A 22,623-nucleotide genomic window follows, 5' to 3' on the forward strand; every position below is an offset into this window, starting at 1 on the left:
AAGGGGAGAGGACAGAAGAAGAGAGGGGAGGAGAAGAAATGAGAGGAGAGGAGAAACAAGGCGGGGAAAGGAAAAAAGGAGGAGAAGAAATAAAAGGAAAGTGGAAAAGAGAGGAGGAGAAGAAGAGAAAAGATGAGAGGAGAGGAGATTAAAAAGGGAGAGCAGAGATAAGAAGAAACGAGAGGAGGGGAGAGGGAGAGGGAGAGGGAGAGGGAGAGGGAGAAGACAAGACGAGGAGAGAAAAGGAAAGGAAAAGAAGAGAAGAAATGAGAGAAGAAGAGACGAGAAGAGAAGAGGACAGAGCCATGCGACTACAGAACAGGTATGAGCTGAATAACAAACTGTGCCAGCGCTCAGTTTTTTGTAAATGAGCTCTTTTGAGGGCTCTAATGTCAACACTCTCACTGCTTCCTCTCTATCTCACTGCCCAGGATTGTGATTGCTGAGCACTCCTCGGTGCACATGCCCTTTGACTTGTGTACACCTCAAACTACTCTGCTCAAAGCCGGCAGAGAGGAGAGGAGAAGAGGAAGATAAGCGGGCTCGCCTGTGATGCTGTGTGTATGTGCGTGCATGTGTTTGCAGCCCTGACGCAGACCTTAGTCACCCACTCACCCCTCAACAAAAAATATGATTTAGCTCTGCACCAATCCTATATACACACATGAGCGAGCACACACACAGGGATACTGACACCAACAGTGAGAGCATGTGAGGCACACAGCCACACTAACAGGTTGGATTGGTTCACAAATACAGACTGATTCATCTGCTAGTGTCAACTTCTAATTCTGTGATTTCATTTTTGTCTCTAATGGGCACGACTTCTCAGTAACACCAGCAAAAGCCTTCTCTGAACAACCCAAATCCCCGTTTTGGACAGGATTACTTTTCAGGACAACGTCAAATTTGTCTTGTGACTAGCTGCAACACTACGTCCAATCAGTAAGTAATACCTTTCATACACTACAACACTTTGTAAAGACATTAAGAAATACTTTTAAAAGACTTAAGTCCGACACCCTCAAAAGAAAATGTGAGTGTAAAGTCACTATTTGCAAGACTACAACTAGATCCCTTTTGAGCTTACTTCCCATCCTGCTCCTGCTGGAAAACATTACACCAAACTCCATTTAAGAAATACGACATTGTAACAATTCCTTACATGTCTGCAAAAACACTTAAAACTACTCTCACCTTTCTTGCATTTCACACAGCACTTAGAAAAAATTTGAACATCCACAACTCCCGCCTCCCTTCAAAGTCCCACCCCCCCCCTCCCGCAACTCCACCTCCCTCCAAAGGCCTACTCCCCCCTCCTCCATTACGTCCTCATGACATCTATGATAGACATAGGCGTTGGCAAGTTAACGTTAGATACACGGAAGAGGAGAGCGAATGTAACACGCCAAAAGAACAGTAGAAGAGAAGAGGAGTAAACTACTACTAGCAAACTAAACAAAACGCTACCTGTCCTGCACAGTCAAACGCAACCCCGGAGTTTTTAACTTACCTGGGGTCAGTGATGACTGATGAGTTTTATAATATAATGTAAACGCTAACGTTAGATAGTACTGGTGACTGGCAACAAACAAGACAGTAGGCTAACCGTTAGCAACTGGATGCTGTATTGTCATATATAACGTTATAGCCTGATGTTACTCGAGCGGTTATGTTAGTCGGAGGCCTCCATGACGGCAAGACAGACAGGACAGGAGAAAACTCCGTCCATTTCTAGTGGAATTCACTTACATTTTAGTGTGCCATCAGCTTATCAATAGCATTTAACCTAAACAAAGAAATTTGTAAAATTTCCAGAAAGGTAAGTGTCGTTTTAACTGAAAAGACACAAGATTAAAGGCGTCATATGTCGACAGTATTCTCGTCAGTTCGGCATCAATATAATCTCTGGAGATAAACTAGGTGGAGACAGACTTTACTTTTTGGATTTTGCCTCCTCAATCAGCCTCCATTGGTTAGCTGGAATATTTTGGGACGAGACCGTGGAAACGAGGGGCAAACTGTTTCAAAAATTAAAAACTCTTTCTAAGGACACACAAATATTTAAACAAGGACTCTTGTTCACTCCACAACTTCACCAGTTTCTCTTCCTTTCCCACAGTCCAAGAGGACCGAGATTTGTTCATGTTCTTGCACCTACCCAGGCTCCCCTACCTGTTTACTGTCCATCCAGTTTGCCACTTCCTGTTTGGTGCTAGTGGGAGCACAGCTTTTGGTTGTTGACACTCTTCAGGTCATTTAACTTCAGTGTTTCCACAAGCAAAGACTAATAACTTAAGATAGCATTCAACTTCTTTGATTTTGTTGGAACTTCAAGACAAGTAAAAGAAAGACGTAAGACAGGTTGGACCGGTATTATGACCACCTTACTAGTGATGAAGAGCACGAGAGCACGCATCAACTGAAGTAAAACTCTGATTAATGGCATTCTTACAACATTGGAAACTTGTCAGCAATGGTGACATTGCATGTAGTCATTTGGTGTAAGGTTTACTGTGAGGAAAATTTTGAGAAAAAGTGCTGCTGAAGAATTCAAGCCGCAGACACCAACGCCGAAACAGCAGGCAGGTGCAAGATTATTCCTGCAGCTGCCTCACTGTAAGCCTTTCAGAGAACACGGCTTTTAGTTGGCCTAAATTTACATTTAGACATTTGTAGTGGCTTTGTGCCAAATTTGCACAAGCAAACAGGCTCTTATTTAGGCAAAAGTCAAACCTCCACCCTTTATAAGAAAGATAAGGAACTCCTCACCATTTGTAAGAACTGAACAGTAAAATCTGCAGAGCATTAGCCTACAAATAAATGCAGGAAACATGTGAGACAGACAGGGTGTAGCACTGAGACTATAAAGTGAACAATGGAAATATTATCAACAACTTAAAATATGAGTTAATCAACCAGCCGAACCGGACTCCACCCGCAAGCTGCCAACTTTATGCATTGCAGTAGATCAACTGTCAGGACTGAGGACTGAGACAAGGACAGAGACAATTAGGAGTGAGCGCTGTGGTGCTCTCCAAGGTGTGTGTGTGTGTGTATGTGTTTGAGAGACAGAGACAGAGAGAGGGGAAAAGAGGACATAAGGTGGACTATTGCATCTATGTTTCTGTAGGCCGAGGTATAAATAACTTACTTGGTGCTTTGTCACTTTTTGACCCACCTTCCGAAATCTGTGATATTTATATAACACTACAAGTGAATTAAAAAACAGCAGTCGGACCAAGAGAGCAGATACAGATCTGTGACTGTGGCAAATCTTCAGGATGCCGCAACAAACTTGGTCGCTAAAAATCTCGCAGCCTAGAGTTGAGTTGATCTGGTTGTTAAATCAGAATTATTACTTTTCAAGCATGCAATGAATGCCATTAGTGCCACTGCCAACCCACGCCCACGTGTTGGTGTGGACGAGGGTGAGAAGCCTTGTAAATCACTATGTCACGCTCAGTAGCGGACAACTGACAGCCATCTGCGATGGACGATGACCTCGTCAATCTGCCCACCCTAGATCTTAGCCAATGATTTAAGTAACTGTTAGTATCTTATCACAACTTAATAAATGTCTGTTAGAACCTGCCAGGCAACAGACGTCTTGGCAAGTTAACTTGATAAAATACATAATGTTAAGTTGAATGAATTAAAAAAGCAGGGGTTTGAGAGTACAAGGAGACAGATATCAATTAAGACTATTAACACAACACTTGTCAAAATCACTCCTCCGAGAATCGCCACCTTAACGTGGTGGAGGGGTTTGCATATCCTTGTGAACCTGGGAGCTGTGTAGGCCTAGTCCCTGGTAGGGTCTCCCAAGGCAAAGCGGTCTCAGAGGAGGGGCCAAACTAAGAGCAACTCAAGAAGACCTTGATGAAACGGACAATTCGGACTTCGAGCACCTCTCCCGGTATATGGAAAGTGCTTGGTTAGTGAAAGTGCTTTAAAGCGACCAAACAACACTGACACCTGCAGTAACATCTCAATAAAGTGGAAACAACTTTTCATCTTTTCCTCTCCTTACATTTCCACGTGGTATTATCATTGCCGCTGCTGTTGAAAAGACCACCAGATTACTCCCTGTTTTCCTTAGAGCCTAGCAACAGGATTCTTTTTCTTTTGCCAGGTAGAGTTTCCGCAGTTACTTCAGTTGTTCTGCCATCATTTCTGCTACTGCGGATAATAACTGCAAAGAACTTCCATTGATACTGTAGTTGTGGGCTATAGGTTGAAGGTAATAAAATAGTATACATAGTGTATAACTGCTTACCAGATGGAACTTAACTTCGTTCAGAGCATTTCGCTAACGGGCAACTCAACAAAACAGCTTACAATACTCTTTGGTAACCGGGATAGCTACTGATAGCTACCAGGGGAAAAAAAAGTGCTATCTTCTTCCTGTTTTGTTGCACAATGGTTGATGCATTTCCTTTGTTCTGTAAATCAAGCCTTCATTTTCCCAGGAGATGGTACCCAGTGGCAGACAGAATTGCATACTGAAAGCAAGGCTTATAGAGAAGCAATCTAAATGCAGATGGTGTCATTATTCTCATAATGGTAAGATAAAGCAAAAAAACCTCCAATTTAATCTTACTGACATCTGGAGAAATTCAAAAACAAATGTCACTCAGCAAAAGGTGGAGTCTCAGAGTGGCCTATGATCATATCAGTAACCAGTAAAATGCCACAGCGGAGAACTGAGGACACAGTTAAACCGTGTACTGAACTGACATTTATGGAGGCGGTGGGTTATTAAACCCAGAGCCAATCATATGGCTGCTTTAGGATTTCCACGATCTCCTTATCCCAAGTTTGTTGATAAGATTTTCTCCAGACCTTGAGCTCGAAGAGATGCAGGTCTGGTAATGAGAGATTAATTTCTTACACAAGTTGTCTGAACACCAGGGAAAGAGGATAGAGCGTCCATCATGCTGAGCTGAAGACACAGTCAAATCAGACTTGACTTGACTCTCGTTCGGCTGCCAAATCTCTAACCTGGCAGCATGACAGGCTACCAAAACTCTGTCCAATAAACAAGCCGCTAACGTTCATGTGATTTTGTTTACATGCCTTGTAACTGCAGTTAGGACAGAAAACCACACACAAAAATGCAACAGTCAGTCAGTTTTTATTTTCTGGTTAACACCAGAACCAACAAACTTAAAGCTGAAACAGAAACCTTTAATACTGTTTGGACAAAAAACAGTAACATTTCCCTCAACATTATTGCGGCCCATTTTCCACAGCAAGCCATAAGATGTTTCCTACATCAACATGGTTTCAGGTCATTTCAGTAAACTATGACAATCAGACACACAGAACTGAAAAACACAATTTATCAAGGGGGATATTTAGTCTCTTTTATGTTTAGTCAATTTTCTCACTGTCCTGCGGTAAAGCAGAAAACGTCACCCTGCCACTGCAGTCAAGGATGCTCGCATAATGATAGAAGTACTTTTCCTTTGTGCCAGAGGGAAGCCAAATGTGCTGCTTTCGAGTGGGAGCAGAAGGTGCCAGCTTTTCAAATTATCTCCCAAATTGGAAATGTGACCTGAAAATATTTGCTTTCTGAACTGGTGGTGAGTATCGTATTTATTATCCTCTTGCTTCCCAAAATGTGTCCGACCGTATTCTGAGAAGGTGGGAGCGCTCCGGCATGACGGCACTCAGTCATGCTTACTACAGGGCTTATCGGAGCGGTGTATGACAAGAGTTTGACTTGTCTGTGTCCTTCAGTGACATGAGCCCCAGAATGTCATCCTAACGTGGTAAAGCACAGCAAAGTGTGGCCTCTGAACGGTTTGTAGAGTGTTTGGTTAAGCAGTGGCAGCGACCGCGGCATCCTCTGCATGACCTGCTCCCTCCAAAGCCTGCTGACTGTAACTCCAAGGTGACGAGTCGAATGGAAGATCACTTAAAATCCCTCGTACCAGATCCACTGAACTTTCTTGACTGCACAAACTCGTCACTGTTTAGCCTGACGAACACCACCTTCACACAAGATGACCATCAACACCCCTAAATAGCTATAGAAGACTGTCTACTCTCCTCCATCTGTGGGCAAGTTTTACTCATGTAAATGAGTAAGAAAAAGAGTTTACCACCGCAGAGCATCAAGTCCTGCTGTCTGAAATCATCAGCCGGAAACGTCAAATTTAACAGCGTCAGTGGAGGACTTGAAACAATTAGAAAAAATTTATACAGCAGCAAACGACATGCCATTAGAGAGGTGCCATTAAAACACAATCTTGAGAAAGCAAAGCGGTTCTTGACTTGGATGGGAGGCCGTCAAGGTGATGAGACAGTCACGGAGGCGGACAAAATTGTTGTTACCCTATCGGCTGTTATAACGGAGAATGATCCTGGGCAGCGACCTGCATAAAGACCCTGAGGCAGCCCTGAATATTTGCCTAGCACCAAGTGAACTGTATAATATGCCAAGACCATGTGTCAATAACATCACAGAATCTGAAAAATACAAGATGAAATATTTTCATTTTAGTTGATTTTGGCATCTTATCTCTTGTGAAAAATTGCATAGATGTAAGGGTGCAGATATCTTTTTCTACCAGGCATCTTATCTCTCCAAATCAAATTAATTGAGATTAAGGGATTAAAATTCTAAAGTCAAATTATTATTTTCCCCCTGTGCAGAAAGATCTGAACAACTCTCAAATTCCATTCGTATCTGAGAGACAATTTGGTTACACTTTACTTGAAGGTATCTACATAAGAGTGACATGACACTGTCGTAACTATGACATGACACGGTCATGAACCTGTCATGAACATTATGTACATGTCATAAACGTTTATGACTGCTGTCATTACGTGTCATTTGGTTTTTGTAATGACAAGTTGACATTGTTTGGGTTGTCTTGATTATGACAACTTGACATTAAGTGGCATTACCAGAAGTTGTCTTTGTCATGACAAGTTGACATTAACAAGAAAAGCACCTCTTTTTGTGCTTATGACAAGTTGACATAATGATTATTATTGTTCTGACAAAGACATCTTCTGGTAATGTCATCCTGGTTAATGTCAAGTTGTCATTATAAGGACATCCCAAACAATTTTAATGTCAACTTGTCATGACAAAGACAATTTCTGGTGATGTCACTTTGATTAATGTCAACTTGTCATAATCAAGACAGCCCAAACAATGTCACCTTGTCATTACAAAAACTGAATGACACTTAATGACAGCAGTCATAAACGTTTATGACATGTACATAATGTTCATGACAGGTTCATGACCGTGTCATGTCATAGTTATGACAGTGTCATGTCGCCCTTATGTAGATACCTTCAAGTAAAGTGTTACAGACAATTTTAAGTAGGTCTGGGCAATTAATCAAATTTTATTTCAAATTTAATTTTGGCTTCCAACGAACATTAAAACAAGATAATCGAGGTAAAGCAATTATTGTGTTGCAATCCTTTTTGCAATGATGTCCTCATTGCTCACTTCTCCCTAAAAGCCCAAAGTGACCCTCAGCCAGGCTGTGGCATATTTAGTTCACCTCAAGCCTGTGTTTCAGTTGAATTATATTTTAAGTCAGAAAAAATCCACTGTTGAGAAGACGATCGATTAGCCCCTAATTTTAAGTATGAGAGAGCTGGCGAATGTGTCACTGAAGAACAAATATTTTGTAGGAGTTATTCTTGCCCTTTTGTCATATTTGCTGAGACTTTCACTTTAGTTTAATAGAAGTACATGAGACGGATAATCTCCGAAAAGAAATCATGTCCCTTCTCCTCTTCTTACTGCTTCTACTAGCATTTGCTAAAATCTACAGCAGCTGAATGAAAACAACCAATCAGAGCTGAGAGCTCTCTAACTATATGATAATCATGTCAATTACTGCTTGTGAACTGTGGTCTAGGGCTGCCCCCCACTAAGAATATATCCTAGTCAACCAATAGTCGTCATTTAATTATTAAATGATATACTTTGGGCGGGGCAACACAATGGTTTGAGTTGAAGGTGTGAGAAAGAATAGTATCAGTAACATTGTTAACACTGTGCTACATTACAGAGAAATACAAAACCGTACTAATGAACCTTCATTAATATAGGCCTATATTTTATCTACAAGTGCACGTCACACACTGAGCGAGCCGCCTGTTAATGACGCTGTCGGCAAAGCAGTAGTGATTGCGCTAAGTGGCTAATGGGCATGTAGCTACTGACATGTTTCAGATGATACGTCATGTTTGTAGTCGACCAATGAAGATGAGTTTACATATCACCTTGGGTTCGTCCTTCACCTTCTCAAAATGATCCCACACTTTGGATTTCCTGCCCGACATGTTATTAACTAGCCTGTGGAATAACCACAGGTACCAGCCCTGGAAATTAACGTGACTCCTGTCTGACTGCTGAGTGTGGCCACTTCCTGTGCCTGTCCTTTCAAATTAAATTCCCACATGGTCCAGTCATATAGGTTTTCATTTATTTTGACAAGGAGCAGCTCCTCAAAAAGTTTTACGTTTGTTTGTTTTTCTGCGACTAAGCCACCAATGAAATCTTGCCGACTAATGACCTTTCTGGTCGATTAACGCATTGTCAACAATTAGGGGGCAGCCCTAACTGTGAAACTAGGCATTGCTGATCAAATATGTATCAAGATTCTGACACTGTATTGCCTACTTCTCACCTCAAATGTCCTCAGAAACATATTTAGTGTACTGTTTAGCTGTTAAATGAGAACATTTGCTCTGGCAGGCTTGTTTCAGCTCCACTGTTTTCAACATGGCAGCTAAAATATGTTTCAGAAAACATCTGAGGCGAGAAAAAGGCAGTATCACAATCTTGATTCATATTTGATCAGTGCTGCCTTGTTTGACAGTTTGACCACAGTTCACAAACAGTGACTGACAGCTGCTTAAGAGACGCTTCGGCTCTGACTGGTTGTTTTCATTCACATATGACACCGCCATTTGAAGTGTTCCAAGGCAACACAGTAGGCAAAGAAATATTTTATACAGATTATCCATTCTCATTTAGTGCTGTGTGAATATAGTGACAGCAAATATGACAAAAAGTTATATCTGATAAAAGTTACCAACTACAGCTTTAAGGCCCAGCTGGTAGGAAGCTAAAAACAAACCAAACTGAGAGATTCAGCTTTGCACATAGCAGTCAAGCTGTTGAAGTCGGCATCCTGAATCACAACATGGTGTGTCATCACCTATACTGAATTACGTCCTCTCTTTGTATTCTGTGTTTTTGTGTTGTTGTGTTCAAAGTTTCCGTTGTGTCAAAAACCAACAGCAAGCGGTCAGTGTATGCACATTACATACATACAGACGATAGAGAGGAAGTTCTTTTACCTCAGTTTCAATGTCATTCATAATTATTTATACATCAATAACTGGTGTGAGGTCTGACAACAGTTTGTGCTCAGTGATCATCAGAGCTCCACAAAGCCCTCTGCTGCTGCTATACAACCATTCAGGGCCCAGGCGTTCCTCAGCAGCTTATTGTAGACATAAAAAGGACCAGAGCAACGTCTCTTCCACGTTGCTCTCAGCACTTCAGACTGATGCCGGCAGCAAGGTGACGCCGACTATCATTGCAGTCATTTGTTATTGCTACTCGCACTGAGCAATGCTTTTCCATTAAGATCATAAAGATTATCCTACGACTTACTGCTCAGACGGTTTTCATGCTGGGCCGCATCTTGTCTACTCCAGATTTTCCTCAGGGATCGGTAATACAGCCTTTCTATTTTCCAATTCACCTTTAAAGCGCGACTGCTGCTGCTAATGTCCTTTCTGCACTGAGCCCGTGGTGTTGTTTCACTTTTAAAATGAAAAAAAAAAAAAACTACGTCTGCGGGAGCTCATATATTGTAAGACCAAGAAATCAATGCTGTTTTGTCCCCTGTGTGGGCTTAAGAATAAGCAGAGGCACAGTAATTGCAATTTACAGCATATTTGGTGCTTTATGCTTAATGGAAAATAATAGCGTACAGTCTGCCGGTGGTTTATTATAGTTTCTAAAATTACTGTGATTATACAGAACTCCAGGTTGAGAATTTGGAGGGGCGGAGGAGGAGGAGGAGGCGTTTAAAACAAAAAGGTGTACAAACACTCGGCTTCAAAACCAATAGAGAATTTAATATCTATAAATTCACAACAGCAACACCGCTGCAAATAATGAAACGCACTTAGCAATGCGACACTACAACCATTGACTTTTACTGCACCCAAAGGAATGATGCAACTCCAGGAGCCATTGTGGCAACCAGTAACACTACTGAGTGTTTTCTGCTCTGCTCACACATTCGATTTAGTCTCAGTGGGTCAACAGACACCGAGAAAAAAGCTTCAAACGCCACCAGATAATTCATTGTAAACACACTGACGCTCACTGTGTAATCGGATGTCTTGCAAATCAGTTCATACGCGTTGATGTTTACTTAGTCTCTGCAGTGTGTGCTGTTGTGTGCTTACCTATACAGACATCTATCTTGCCTTTAATGGCAGCTTCATGCAGTGGTGTGTAGTTCCAGTTGTCTCGAGCGTTAGGGTCGGCCCCCTGACACAGCAACAGGGACACCACCTGAAAAGAACATATACAACATCTGCATTTACTCTTTTATTGGCAAACACATCAAACCCCAGGTGCTTTTACTCCCATGGCAGCTACCACTGACGTTGCATTGGCAGTCTTGCAATACTCGTTAACCTGGATGATAGATCTATGCCGCTTTTCACCACAACTAGGGCTGAGTATCATTCACACTTTAGCAATACTGGTGCAAATATATTTTTGTAAGCAATACCGAAATCAGAGGCATAAATATAGACAGTCCAGGCAGTGCAGTTGCGCTGGGGCCTGTGAGGTGGGGGGGGCCCATGGAGAGAGCAGGAGCTCCAACAATGTGTTGGGCAGAAAATGGGCCCTTATGAGTGATTGCTACCTCAGAAATATGCCTGTGTTCAAAACAGAACTCTCATTAAATTCAAAAAGGTGCCATTTGCTATACATGCCCTCAAAAAAGGCAAACCCATCTGTATCATGTTTTTTTTTGTGAAATAGTCAGTAACATCTAAAACAAAATTATATGATGATTCTACATAAACTATAAATAAACTATAGAAGGATTAATTTAAATAATTGTTTTTTATTTTCTTTGGTATTTTATTTGTCATATACAGATGTAATGATGATGATAGTCTGTTTTGTAGGTTTTTTCCTACAATATATCCTATTTTATTTTATTATTATTATTATTAGTTTAATTATCATTATTATTTTCTTAAATGTTCTAAAAAATAAATCAAATCAAATCAAAATCAATTCCTGGGTAATATCTATTGTTGTCCATGTGATGTTGTCCAGTCTTGAGTTTCTGTTTGATCATGTGTATGTAACAGAATATTCTCCGTGCATCAGTGTTGCTTTGTTAAAAGCATCCATACATAAATTTCACGCACATACAGTAGAGCACATTTCAAAAGCAACAGTTCTGATCAAAGTGTAATTTATCTAGAATAAGATTTAGACTCAGCATGCCAACTTTTTACACTCGCTAGGGCTGCTGGAACCAATTTCAGGACTCTTTTATGAATCTAACAAAATAAAGCAAATGCTGAAATTTTTTATTCAAACAAGTTTTTTTTTTTACATATATATAAATCTGCTGGCTAATGTAAGTGAATCTTTTTGTTCTTGCCTTGCCTGCATGTGAAAATCAATGTTTTTGTCAAGTCTGATGAACAATCAAGTTTTCTGAATCACCATCTCATACTAAATGTGCTAATGCTAACCTCTAACATTAGAATATCAGAAATGGCAGCAAGGGCTGCACCCACAGAGATCATCACTCCTGACCAATGGAAAAATAACCAATAAAGATACAGTAATCTGACAAATATACAAGGTCCAAATGAAATATCACTCGACGAGCAGGCAACCCAAGGACACATTAGCCTGTGTATACTACGTGTAAATGACCCCCTGTTAAGTAGTTGATGTGTTAAATTTGCATTTTTAATGTATTTATGTTGCTTTTATTTTGTTATTTCCCACGAACAAGCTTTTATTTTGAAGAGACAGTAGACACAGAGGTTACAGTACAAGGTAAACGGTGCAGTAACTTACAGATTAGCACCAGTCGAGAGGGCAACAAGGTATCAAATGTGTCGTATTGTCTGATCATTTTGAATTTTCAGTATATTTGCTAACTTCTGGGCTAAGTTTAATGCATTGTTTTGTCTTATGATTGTATAATTTGTGTTCAGCCCTTGTGTTGGTCGATGGAGTACACTGAGAACAGAATAAACTGCATAAGACCATCAGTCAAGACTTGTATCATTTCGACTGGGATGCTACACTAGGAGTGTTAGAAAATATTAATAAGTAGTATTGTGATATCATGTTTTGTGATACTCTATCAATTCTTAACACAAAGAACACAGGCCTATGAAACAGGAGGAGTCATAAAGGGTGGACTGCTAGCATTGACTCTTCTCATGTTAAAAGTTGCCCAGATACTCATTTACTTCAGGCAACAACTTGTTCCTAACTTTAAGGGTTTAATCCTCCATTTTCCTGCAGATATATTCCACAATCAGAGAGCCAGTTACTGCCACCCACCCACTACAAAATCACACTTAAACCAAAATAACATAAAACCAAGGCAAACGACCACTTTGAGAGGTGCGACCGTGTGGTGATTGCTTTCAGTTTGGACAGTGTTTACTCTCATCACCACGCTAATCATCACTGTGATCACACAGCTGCATTAGCACGGCACTTCTGACAAGGCTGCAAAGTGCTCTCCAAGAAAGCTCTAAAAGCCTCTAAAACAATCCAAACTGCAAAGATGAGATTGATCCTTTGGTTAATGGCTGGGATGACAAAAAGCATTAGCACATGCACATCTGTCACAGATATTCCAAAACATCATAATCATGCGTCGGCGTGACCAGAACATCAAAGACACGCTGACAGTGACTATTCAGGTTCTCTCAATGTCATCTTTAAGGCTGACTGTGCACATTATAGTTCACAGGCAAACAGAGTGGATTTACATGTTTGGACAGAATGATATTTTGCTCTCATAAAAACAATGATTACAGTTTTCTCCTCCATCTATTCTGGAGTTTACCACCACGCCAATTCTTGTGCACCAAACTCCCTTACCCTCTTTTTATCACCAGCTATCATTTACATCCTGCTAAAGTATTAACTGTTATACATTGTTCCAGGCAGGATATTGGAAGTGTGGCACCCATTTTTCACCTTTGTGTCGCCCTGTTGGGCACTCATACTCCCTTCTACTGCACTCATGTGGATTGTCTTCAGCATGCTTGCTCGCCTGCCCACAACAAGATATCATACAACTGCACTAGGATAATAATGGTGTAGGAAAGTTCCAGATACTGGTATAAAATGCTTTCTGAAAACAGCCAAAAAAGTGAGACTAAATGCTTAGAAATAAATAGTTCCATCTTCCATTTTGTGAAAATATATTTTTGTCAGATCCTCTTGATCATGACCTGTTCCAATGTGGTCTGAACGGTAAAACAGCTGTGAAATCTATCTGGTTTTTGTTTTGCATTTTCACAGATTGAATAAAGAGTTCAAAGTCAACAACAAAATAATACTATAGTTACTATAGGCACCCTGTGATGTCTGCAGTCATAGTGGAGTATCAGTTTCTTAAGTCTGAGCAGGTGGGATCACAAAACATAGGCAAAAATAGCCAGGCGACTGAAAGTCAGTTTACCATGCATTTGTTTGGAGCTGGTGCAGCCCCTTATTGTGTTATTTCAAAACAATTTTACACACATGGTTCAACATTATTATCATTACAAAACACATCCTGTGAGTTTTGTAATGATTGAACAAACAATATCGATTTATAGTCTGATTTGTGGTATGTCACACCCATTTTTTTGCATTTGTAGCACCCCCCCGTGGTCAATTTCAATGAATTTTTCAGGGTGGGTGCGTTCCGAATCACATACTCTTTCTTTTTACTTTTAGTAGGTACTGCAACTGCTAAAAACTATGTATTGTTACATGCAGTATGCACACAATCGGGACATACTACTGTCTCAAAACGTTACGCCTTGAACGTTGACCCTCTTACTCATATACGTTACCATGGAGATAAAACAAATGCCCCTTACCTAGTTCATCAGAGTTGGAGATAAACCCAGAGAGCTCTGCCGTTGTTACTTTGCAATCTATGTAGTTTAGCTGCATAAACTGTAAACTACTGGACTGATCATCAGTTACTTGAATGCACTGTCATCCCTCATTGCGACTTCTAACAGCTGTCAATAAGCTGTCAAACAGCTGCCATCTCTCTGTGGCTCAGACAATGTGACAGATCGTCACAGAGGATTGTGGGTCAGAATAACTAGAAAAAGCATGCTGGCTTGCACACTGCAAAATCAGACCCAGGGAGTAGAACATCCTGGTATTTCTGGCACACTGCGTTTGACATACTATGTATCGAGACATACTAAATCTTTTTCTAGCATACTATATAGCATGATAGTATGGGTATTGGAACGCACAGGGTATGTTTCAAGTACTACTGTGGACATATCCTGCAAGTTTCATGATGATTGGCCCAACGGTTATAGAGTTAGCTCTATTTATGTGTTAAACCACGCCCCCTTTAAAGTTCATTGGTCAATATTTTCAAAACGCAATGAGATATCAACAAGCTTTTCATAACCTTTGTTAAGTTTGGTCCAATACTGATGCATAGAAAATTTGGTACAAATCGGACATACGGTTTAGGAGGAGATGTGTTTTTCTAGTCAGACGGACTATAGACTATTAATATGCAAGTGCATTGACCAGCAGCAGCTTGGGTCCATGTTTACTTCCTGTCAGCTGATTTCATTAAAATACACAGCAAAACGTTCCAACAGGAAAAACAAAGGGAACAATTTAGAATGTTTATGTTCTTGAGGCAAGTTTCAAGAGTATAAATAAATGAATGTCCTTTCCAAGTTCTGTGTAAATCCAACAAGTTCTGACGTTTCAAAGTTGGACTCTAATTAAAGCTCCCCTATAAGAGCCACTGGAGTCAAATTTCTTGGGCAGCCTTTGCAGACAATTTCCAATCTTTGGTAAAAATTTCATGTGTCTACGATGCTCCATATCACAGGAAATAGCAAAAGCATTTCTGATGAAAAATAATAAACAAGTAAAAAAAACAATAAGGTTTCAGCCCTTCAGGGTTTAACCCTAAAAATCCTAGTATATTCAAGGATTCCTGTGTAAAGTCTCACCTCTGAGTGACCAAATGAGCAGGCGTTGTGAAGCGGGATCAGACCCCCATCATCCCGTGCGTGCACGTTAGCGCCTGTCTGAAGCAGGTGGTCCACCACGTCTTTTCGCCCAAAACCTGAGAACAGATCAGAGAGTTGAGAGCAGAGAGGGAGACAAAGAGAAGAGAAGGAAGTAGGAACAGGAAGTTACAACATTTGAACTGTGATTTCTTGCACGCAACTTGTGCAGGATTAATCAAACCTGCAATTCAGAGAGTTAGAGAGATTTCCAGATATCCTAAAACTGAATCAGTAATTCATGTTTGTAAAAGTGGCTGAAACAACAGACCCCTTTATCTGTTTTCAATTTGATTCCCGTTCCATGTCAATAATTAATATTTAACTCTAAAATCATCTTCTGGGCTTTTTCCTATTTACATTTTGTTTATTTGTTTTGTAAAGCACACGTGACAGCTGTTCGTGCTGTACAAGTGGAGCCTTTTATGTCTTCACTACAAACAAATGTGCCGTGGGGCTTGAGAGAATCTGTTCATTGTTCGAGCCGCTGACGGTTTGGAAGGCCTGAGATATAAAACAGATGTGCAAGGTTTTTTTTCTTTTATCTATTCTTCTGTCTGCACTTATGAAAAAATGTAAAAAGGAGCTGAAGAGCTGGAGAAGATGAGCACTTTTCAACAGGCATGGAACATGAACAAATATAGTGAAGATTGAAATGAAAAAACAAATTTCTTGCCTGTAGCAATAATTAACTACAGACTTGGGTTAAATCAAAGGCAACATTTGAATTTGACATTCGTCCTTATGTGCAGAGTTTGCATGTTCTCCCTGTGTCAGTGTGGGTTTTCTCCAGGTACTCCAGCTTCCTCCCACAGTCCAAAGACTGCAGGTTAACTGACTCTAAATTGACCGTAGATGTGAATGTGAGGGTGAATGGTTGTCTGTCTCTATGTGTCAGCCCTGTGATAGTCTGGTGACCTGTCCAGGGTGTACCCCGCCTCTCACCCAATGTCAGCTGGGATAGACTCCAGCCCCCACACAGCCCCTAACAGGATAAGCGGTTATGGAAAATTAAATTATTTACATTAAATTCATTATATTGTACCCATAGATACGTCCAGGTTTAAACCACCTTGGTTTTGTTGCAGGCATATTTGAAGCAATCTTGGCAAATTTCAGTGGCTGACAAAAAGGTTTAAAAATAATGTTCACCTGCTGCAGACTATGATCTGTCAATACACGCCATGAAAATGTCACTGAATATATGAGTTTCAGTTTTTTGACATATCCTGAACATTGCTTAAGCATTTTGCCTGGGGGTTGTCTGGTACTTAAATCTGAAGAGAAAATCATTTAGTTCTTTGTTAATACAAGACAGCTTTCCTTTTACTAGTGTCTAATAAAGGGATGTGTAAGTGCTGTGTCATGTACCTGAGAAGCAACTGTCAAATCACTGTGCAGCTGCAGTGACTGACTCACAAACTGAGATGTCAGTCCTCCCCTGATTTAAGGACATTTTTAGGTATGTTTCTTTCTACAAAAGATGCATCTTCTACACTGCTAAAATCATACAACTTGAAAGACAAGCAATTACTGGACTATATCCTCAAGTGTTTTAAAACCTACCTATTTTGTTATCTTTTCATCCTGAACATCATTTCATTATTGTTTTATTCTGGTGCACACTTTTAATAAGAATTTAGACTTAGAAAGTTCAGAAAAAGAGATGCAGGGGTTTATTTTTGACAACTTAAATAAAAATCAGATTGTTTTATTTATTTATTTAGCTTGCAATAAACAAGTGGGTGCAACAAACTGTGAACCTGTTTTGTTACATTAAATGTTTTTAAAAATTACCTCAGCAGCTTCATTTTTTTTGTTTCATATATTTTCTGTTAATATTACTTTTGTTTTTTATCCTAAAATCTGTTATTGTGGTTATACATATAGCTAATGGCTAATGTCAGCTGATGTTTATATGCTACTTTGGGGTCCCTCCCACACCTTAAATGCACCTCTGCAGCTGCACAAACAGCCTGAAATGACTTTTAACGGTTATTGTTGTTTATTATTGTTGTTTACTGTTCAAACAAAGGTCTCAGTTACCTGCAGCGAAATGCAGGGGTGTCGATTTGCGTCCTGCCATGTCTTTGGCGTTCACATTCACCGCATCCACCAGCTTCTTCACCCTGGAAACATCCCCGTTTCGACAGGCTTCAAACAGCTCCCTGAACGCCCCGTTTGAACCACCACTGCCCCCACTGCTGCCACTGCTGCTGCCCGCGTCACCGCTGCCTGAGTCGGGCGTAGAGCCGGGGCTGGTCCCGCTGCCCTCGGTGGTGGTCGGGGAGCTAGCGCTACTGCTAGTGCTGCTGCTGCTGCTGCTGGCGGTGAGGGCCAGAGCTGGGGAGGTGCTGCTGGGGGAGGCAGGGGTTGCCTCACCGTCAGCCGCGCTGTCCATCCCGGCTCCGCGGGAAAGCGGGGCGGCATCGTCGGTGGGTGCCGGCGGAGAGCCGGGCGGGGTGACGGGCAGAGAGGAGCCGCGGGGCGGGGAGGATAGCAGGGAGTTTGGCTGCTGCTGCTGAGAGGAGCGACGAGGCGTCGCCATTTTCACAACACAACAGTCCCCACTAGCAACAATAACACTGCTGACAATTTCCTGCCCAGGAAAGACAAACTTCCGCCTGGGTTTACTGGGATTACTGGACTGAATTTCCCCAAAATGTTTAATAAAGATTTACTGGGATTATATCACAGCATTATAACAGCATTTTTACTCAAGATTACAGACTAAATACCCTGTAAAAATATTATTTTATTTGTCTTTGCGAAACGTTTGTATTACAAATGTGTTTTTTTTTTATCATTATTTGGGGTATTAGTTTTTGGAAGAAATTTATTTGGGAGGTAGGTAAACGTTAGATTTTGAAAGTTTATTTTAATTTTGATTTGATAAATGATAGTGTATTTTTTTCTTTATTTATTTTATCTTATCCTATTTTATTCTATTTCATTTTATTTTATCTTCTTTTATTTGTTTTTTATTTTATCTTATTATATTTATTTATTTTTATTTTATTTTATTTTGTCTCATTTAATTTAATTGTATCTATTTATTTATTACTGTTATTATTATTATTTTAAAATTGTCTAATGTGAATGGGGAACTGAGACAGAGGATGAATCATTTAATATGTGAAGTGTTATTTCAGCCCAGTGTGATGTAGTGATGGAGTTGAGTGATGTCAGCTGGCCTGGCTGATCACAACATTGTCATCTAGTGGAGACTTTCAGTAATACAGGAGCTGCACCAGTCCCTCTACTAATACAACCAACACTCATCTTTACAGAATCTAAGAATATACTATCATAAATACTTAATTACAGTATGTATGTATATATGTATGTATATATGTTCTTAAAAAAAGCACATACATTGCACAATATATTACAAAGCAATAGTGTGCAGACAATATATGGCACTAAACTTGTTCACAGTGTAATCATATTTGCAAAAACCTGAGACCCACACTTTTGTTAGGTATGCATTTTTTTTCTCCTAGCTATTTGGGATCAGTAGGACCTGATAAGTACAAAAAACTAAACATTGTCAATGAAAATAAACTCCCAATGTCCTCAAACCAATACTTCCTAAGTAACAGCATCTTATCTTGTTACTATTGTTGGTCACATTTCTTGCCATATTAAACTACAAACATTATTAATCATAAATAAACAAATTTCATCCATAAAATGTGATCAGGTTTTGGACCTTGTCCACTTTTGTGTCAGGATAAGCTACAAACTGACTTGGTAGAGATGGCTGCCATCTTGTTTTTACATGGATTAGTGTATTGTGCAAATTTTCCATCCACATGTTCACCCATGGAAACCTTGTTACGACTTTTACTTCCTCTAGATAGTCAAGTTTGATCGTCTTCTCGGCTCTGCCAGAGCCACTAGATGGGACAAAAAAGTGTCCACAAACAAGGACAACAGGCCTAAGTTAAAGAGAATGAGGTATAAGGTCAAGTAAACCCAAAATGTGATGTCCTTATATGAGGACACAGGGTCATAGGAGGTTAAGCAAGTCGACCTTTGTTATTATCTTTGTGCAGTTACAGAACCAACATTTAACAGTTATCCACAGCTAAATTTGCTTTCGTTGTCTAAAGTTACCTTTGTATCCACAAAAAACAGAAATAAATTATTTCACTTACTTAAAGGAATGTGTGTTTGACTGACTGACATGTGACTCAGCCTACCACTCTGCTATGTTAGTTGCCACACTGGTTTTGTCTTTACTGTTTCACCTCAGCTCCACTCAAGGCGTCTGTCACAGACTGTGTCAACATACAGTCTGTGTCGGCATATTATTCAGTGTGTAGTTCTCCTGAGCTGAGCTGCATCGTCTGTACTGCAGACAGAAAATGATGAAAACCGACCCAGACATAAGCCAAGGACATTTTCACTATAAAGCCCCAGTGACTAATGACTGAGACCGAGCCACACATCAAAAATAGACACTTTAGACAGAATTCTGTATAGTTTTTCTTTCATGAAAGACAGCTCACTAACAGAATATTCTAGTAGTTACATTAATTGGCCACCAGATAGCAGCAGACATGCTGCAAGAAAGTGGTACAGCCTTGTAAGGTTTAGGGCTACAGCACAGACTGTGGCCTTTCTCTAATCTCTGGAGTTGAACACCAGCTATGGATCCTGTGTATAATCAAGATCTTCTTTCACTCAAAGGCAAGTTAAGCATCCATCAAATGTGTGATTCAGTGCTAAAACTTTAGGAAAAATTGATACAATATAAAAGGACATGCATTTTTAAAAGCACTAGAGGCAGGTAAATTCCATACTTTGCTTCATAGTGATCACATGCACGGTTTGCACAATGTTCTGCTCATACACTTTGTTCATGATGATGATCCAAGACGGAAAGAATGAGAACTATGAGGAATCTGTAACACTGCAGCAGTGCTATTTACGTGACAGCCTACATGTTGGTATCCAAGAATCATGTCAAAGAAATAATAGCACCTCGTGAATGCATTAAAAAAAACATGCTCTGTCATTGTGACACTCAAAAATAAAATCTGGATCGATGACAGCTGTGACTTAGCCATGATTTGTAATTTATTAAAAGATCAGTTCTAACTTTTATAGATTAAACATAACACCAAAGATTATACCTGAAAGATGCAACAAAGACAGGCAATATCTAGTTTTCCAAAACTGTCTATAGTAAAATAAAAACAAACTCACTGACCAAGAGAACTGTTTTCCAGATACTCGATAAAAAAAAAGGTAGAAGATAAAGAGAAAGTTAAGCTTCTTTCTACCTGGCGATGACAGACATAAATATTTCTTTAACTTTAGGTTGTGGCATCAGGTGACCAAAATTCAATGTTAGGACAGCGTCTAATGGCAACTTCAACGTCATGCTGAACGCCGAGGACAGATGATGTTGATCTTTTGTTGGTTTTAAGTTGTGTTGTTAAGTAAGTCTTCTGAACGTCTCATGCCAACATCATCTAGACATAGAAAAACAACATTTAGTTGTGAGGTATGAAGACGAAAAGTCAACGTCAGCAAAACATCATCACGTGAACGTCTACACAACATGGAATTATAACGTCATTGGACATTTAAAATGTTGTCAACACGATTTTCATTCCAACCAGTCTGTCCAATGTAAGAGTCTGTCTGACTTCATATTGACATCTGGTGCAGGCTGGGCCAGAAGAACCTGGAAAACAATTTATGAGAGAGCTTTAAGAGCTTTTCAGGTTTGGTTTCAACTGCAGGATGAAGGTGTGTTTAAAAAGCCAACATCTCTGCTTGAAGCCACAAAGGTCTAACTCATTCGACATGTTTGTACAGTTGAATCAGTCCACAACCAGCAACCATATATCACCAGACCCATCCGGAAACATAGACAATTATACAGCTGATGGTATCACATGTCACTGGAGTCATACCTTGTACAATTCCATGAGACAAATAAATAAATGATTGATCAGTCTCTGGAAGTCATCTTTGTGTCCATAAGCCACCAGACACATTATATCAACTTGAGGCTTTGGCACACAGATCATGTCATTTTAAACTACATGTAAGCCATAGTGGTGTCACTGTTACTACTACTCGTGGCCAATTATGCAAATATATTATGTTTCACAACAGATCCTCTGTGGCTTTTATGCTCAGGTCTCCTACAAGTAAAACGACATGACAGCTGATCACATGTGACAACTGCCACGACAGTGATTCAGCTTGTTAAAGTGATAAAACAGGACCGTGGTGTCAGAGGATAAGTATGCACAGTTCTGTCCGGCCAGTTGGTCGACATACCTCTCATGCTGCCTTCAGTGGCTCTTTGTGTGTCAAAGATTGAATCTGGCACGAGAGAGCAGAAACAAAACATCCCCAAAGCCCTCAAGAGCATGTGACTTGCAGCGACAACGAGGATATGCTTGTGTACATTTCATGCATGGACAGGAAAATCATACAAAGACGCTGGTGCTGAGGGCATTGGTAACTGCAGCTTCCAGTGAACTCAAATCGCATCGAATCAAAAATAAAAGTTATTAGAGTGCCTGTTTTGGTGACTCCAGACATGGATGGGACACAGAATGGGCCCAACAGGCACAGGCCCAGGATGTTCCTAGCAACAAGCTTCCCTGATGTCTAAATGGAAGTCGACTAGTTGCCTACTCTAAAAGTAAGAAAACAATCAGAAGATAGTGCATTATGAAAGACATTTGAATTGTAAATCATACAATCATGACCATATCCGCCTTGTTGTAGCCTCTCTTCACTGGTAACCTGTCAGTTTTAGAATCCATTTTTAGATTTAACTGATCCCTGTTAAAGCACTTCACGGCTCAGCCCCCAGCTACATTGCTGAGATGCTGCTCCCCTATGAGCCAGATCGCAGCCTAAGATCCTCAGGCAGGGCTCTGCTGGCTGTTCCACAGTCGGGACTCAAAACTAAAGATGACCGGGCTTTTTCAGCCACAGCCCCTCAGCTCTGGAGCTCCCTGCCTGAGGATATCTGAGGCTCGCTGAATCAGTGACATCTTTTAAGTTACTTCTTAAAACTTATCTGTTCAAAAATGTATATATGTCTCATTTGATTATTTTTATCTCGTGTTGTAATTCAGTTATTGTATTCTTTTATTCTGTATTACATTAAATGTTTGATTTGCTGTACCTCAGTGCAATCTACAGGGCAGTTCATTGCCAACTTTGCTTATCTGTCTCAGTGATGGTATTATTCCTTCTTTTTAAAACATTTTGTTCTTTGTATTTTCTTAAAATTGCCTAATTTTA

General features: G+C 40.2%; 1 protein-coding gene across 3 annotated transcripts in view; it reads right to left on the reverse strand.

Moving 5' to 3' along the window:
• tnksa (tankyrase, TRF1-interacting ankyrin-related ADP-ribose polymerase a) overlaps nucleotides 1-17,939 on the reverse strand; it is a 152,893-nt gene extending 134,954 nt beyond the window's left edge. For all 3 annotated transcript variants that reach the window (XM_050053054.1, XM_050053053.1, XM_050053052.1), the window contains exons 1-3: nucleotides 17,386-17,939; nucleotides 15,283-15,398; nucleotides 10,474-10,582 (exon numbers count right to left, since the gene is read on the reverse strand). In XM_050053054.1, coding sequence (XP_049909011.1) covers nucleotides 10,474-10,582; nucleotides 15,283-15,398; nucleotides 17,386-17,887 — 727 coding nt within the window. In that variant the 5' untranslated portion in view covers nucleotides 17,888-17,939. The remainder of the gene's footprint in view (nucleotides 1-10,473; nucleotides 10,583-15,282; nucleotides 15,399-17,385) is intronic.
• Nucleotides 17,940-22,623: the final 4,684 nt, after the last annotated feature.

The sequence above is a fragment of the Epinephelus moara genome, chromosome 9 (genome assembly GCF_006386435.1).
Source record: "Epinephelus moara isolate mb chromosome 9, YSFRI_EMoa_1.0, whole genome shotgun sequence".
In the NCBI taxonomy this organism is placed as follows: Eukaryota; Metazoa; Chordata; class Actinopteri; order Perciformes; family Serranidae; genus Epinephelus; species Epinephelus moara.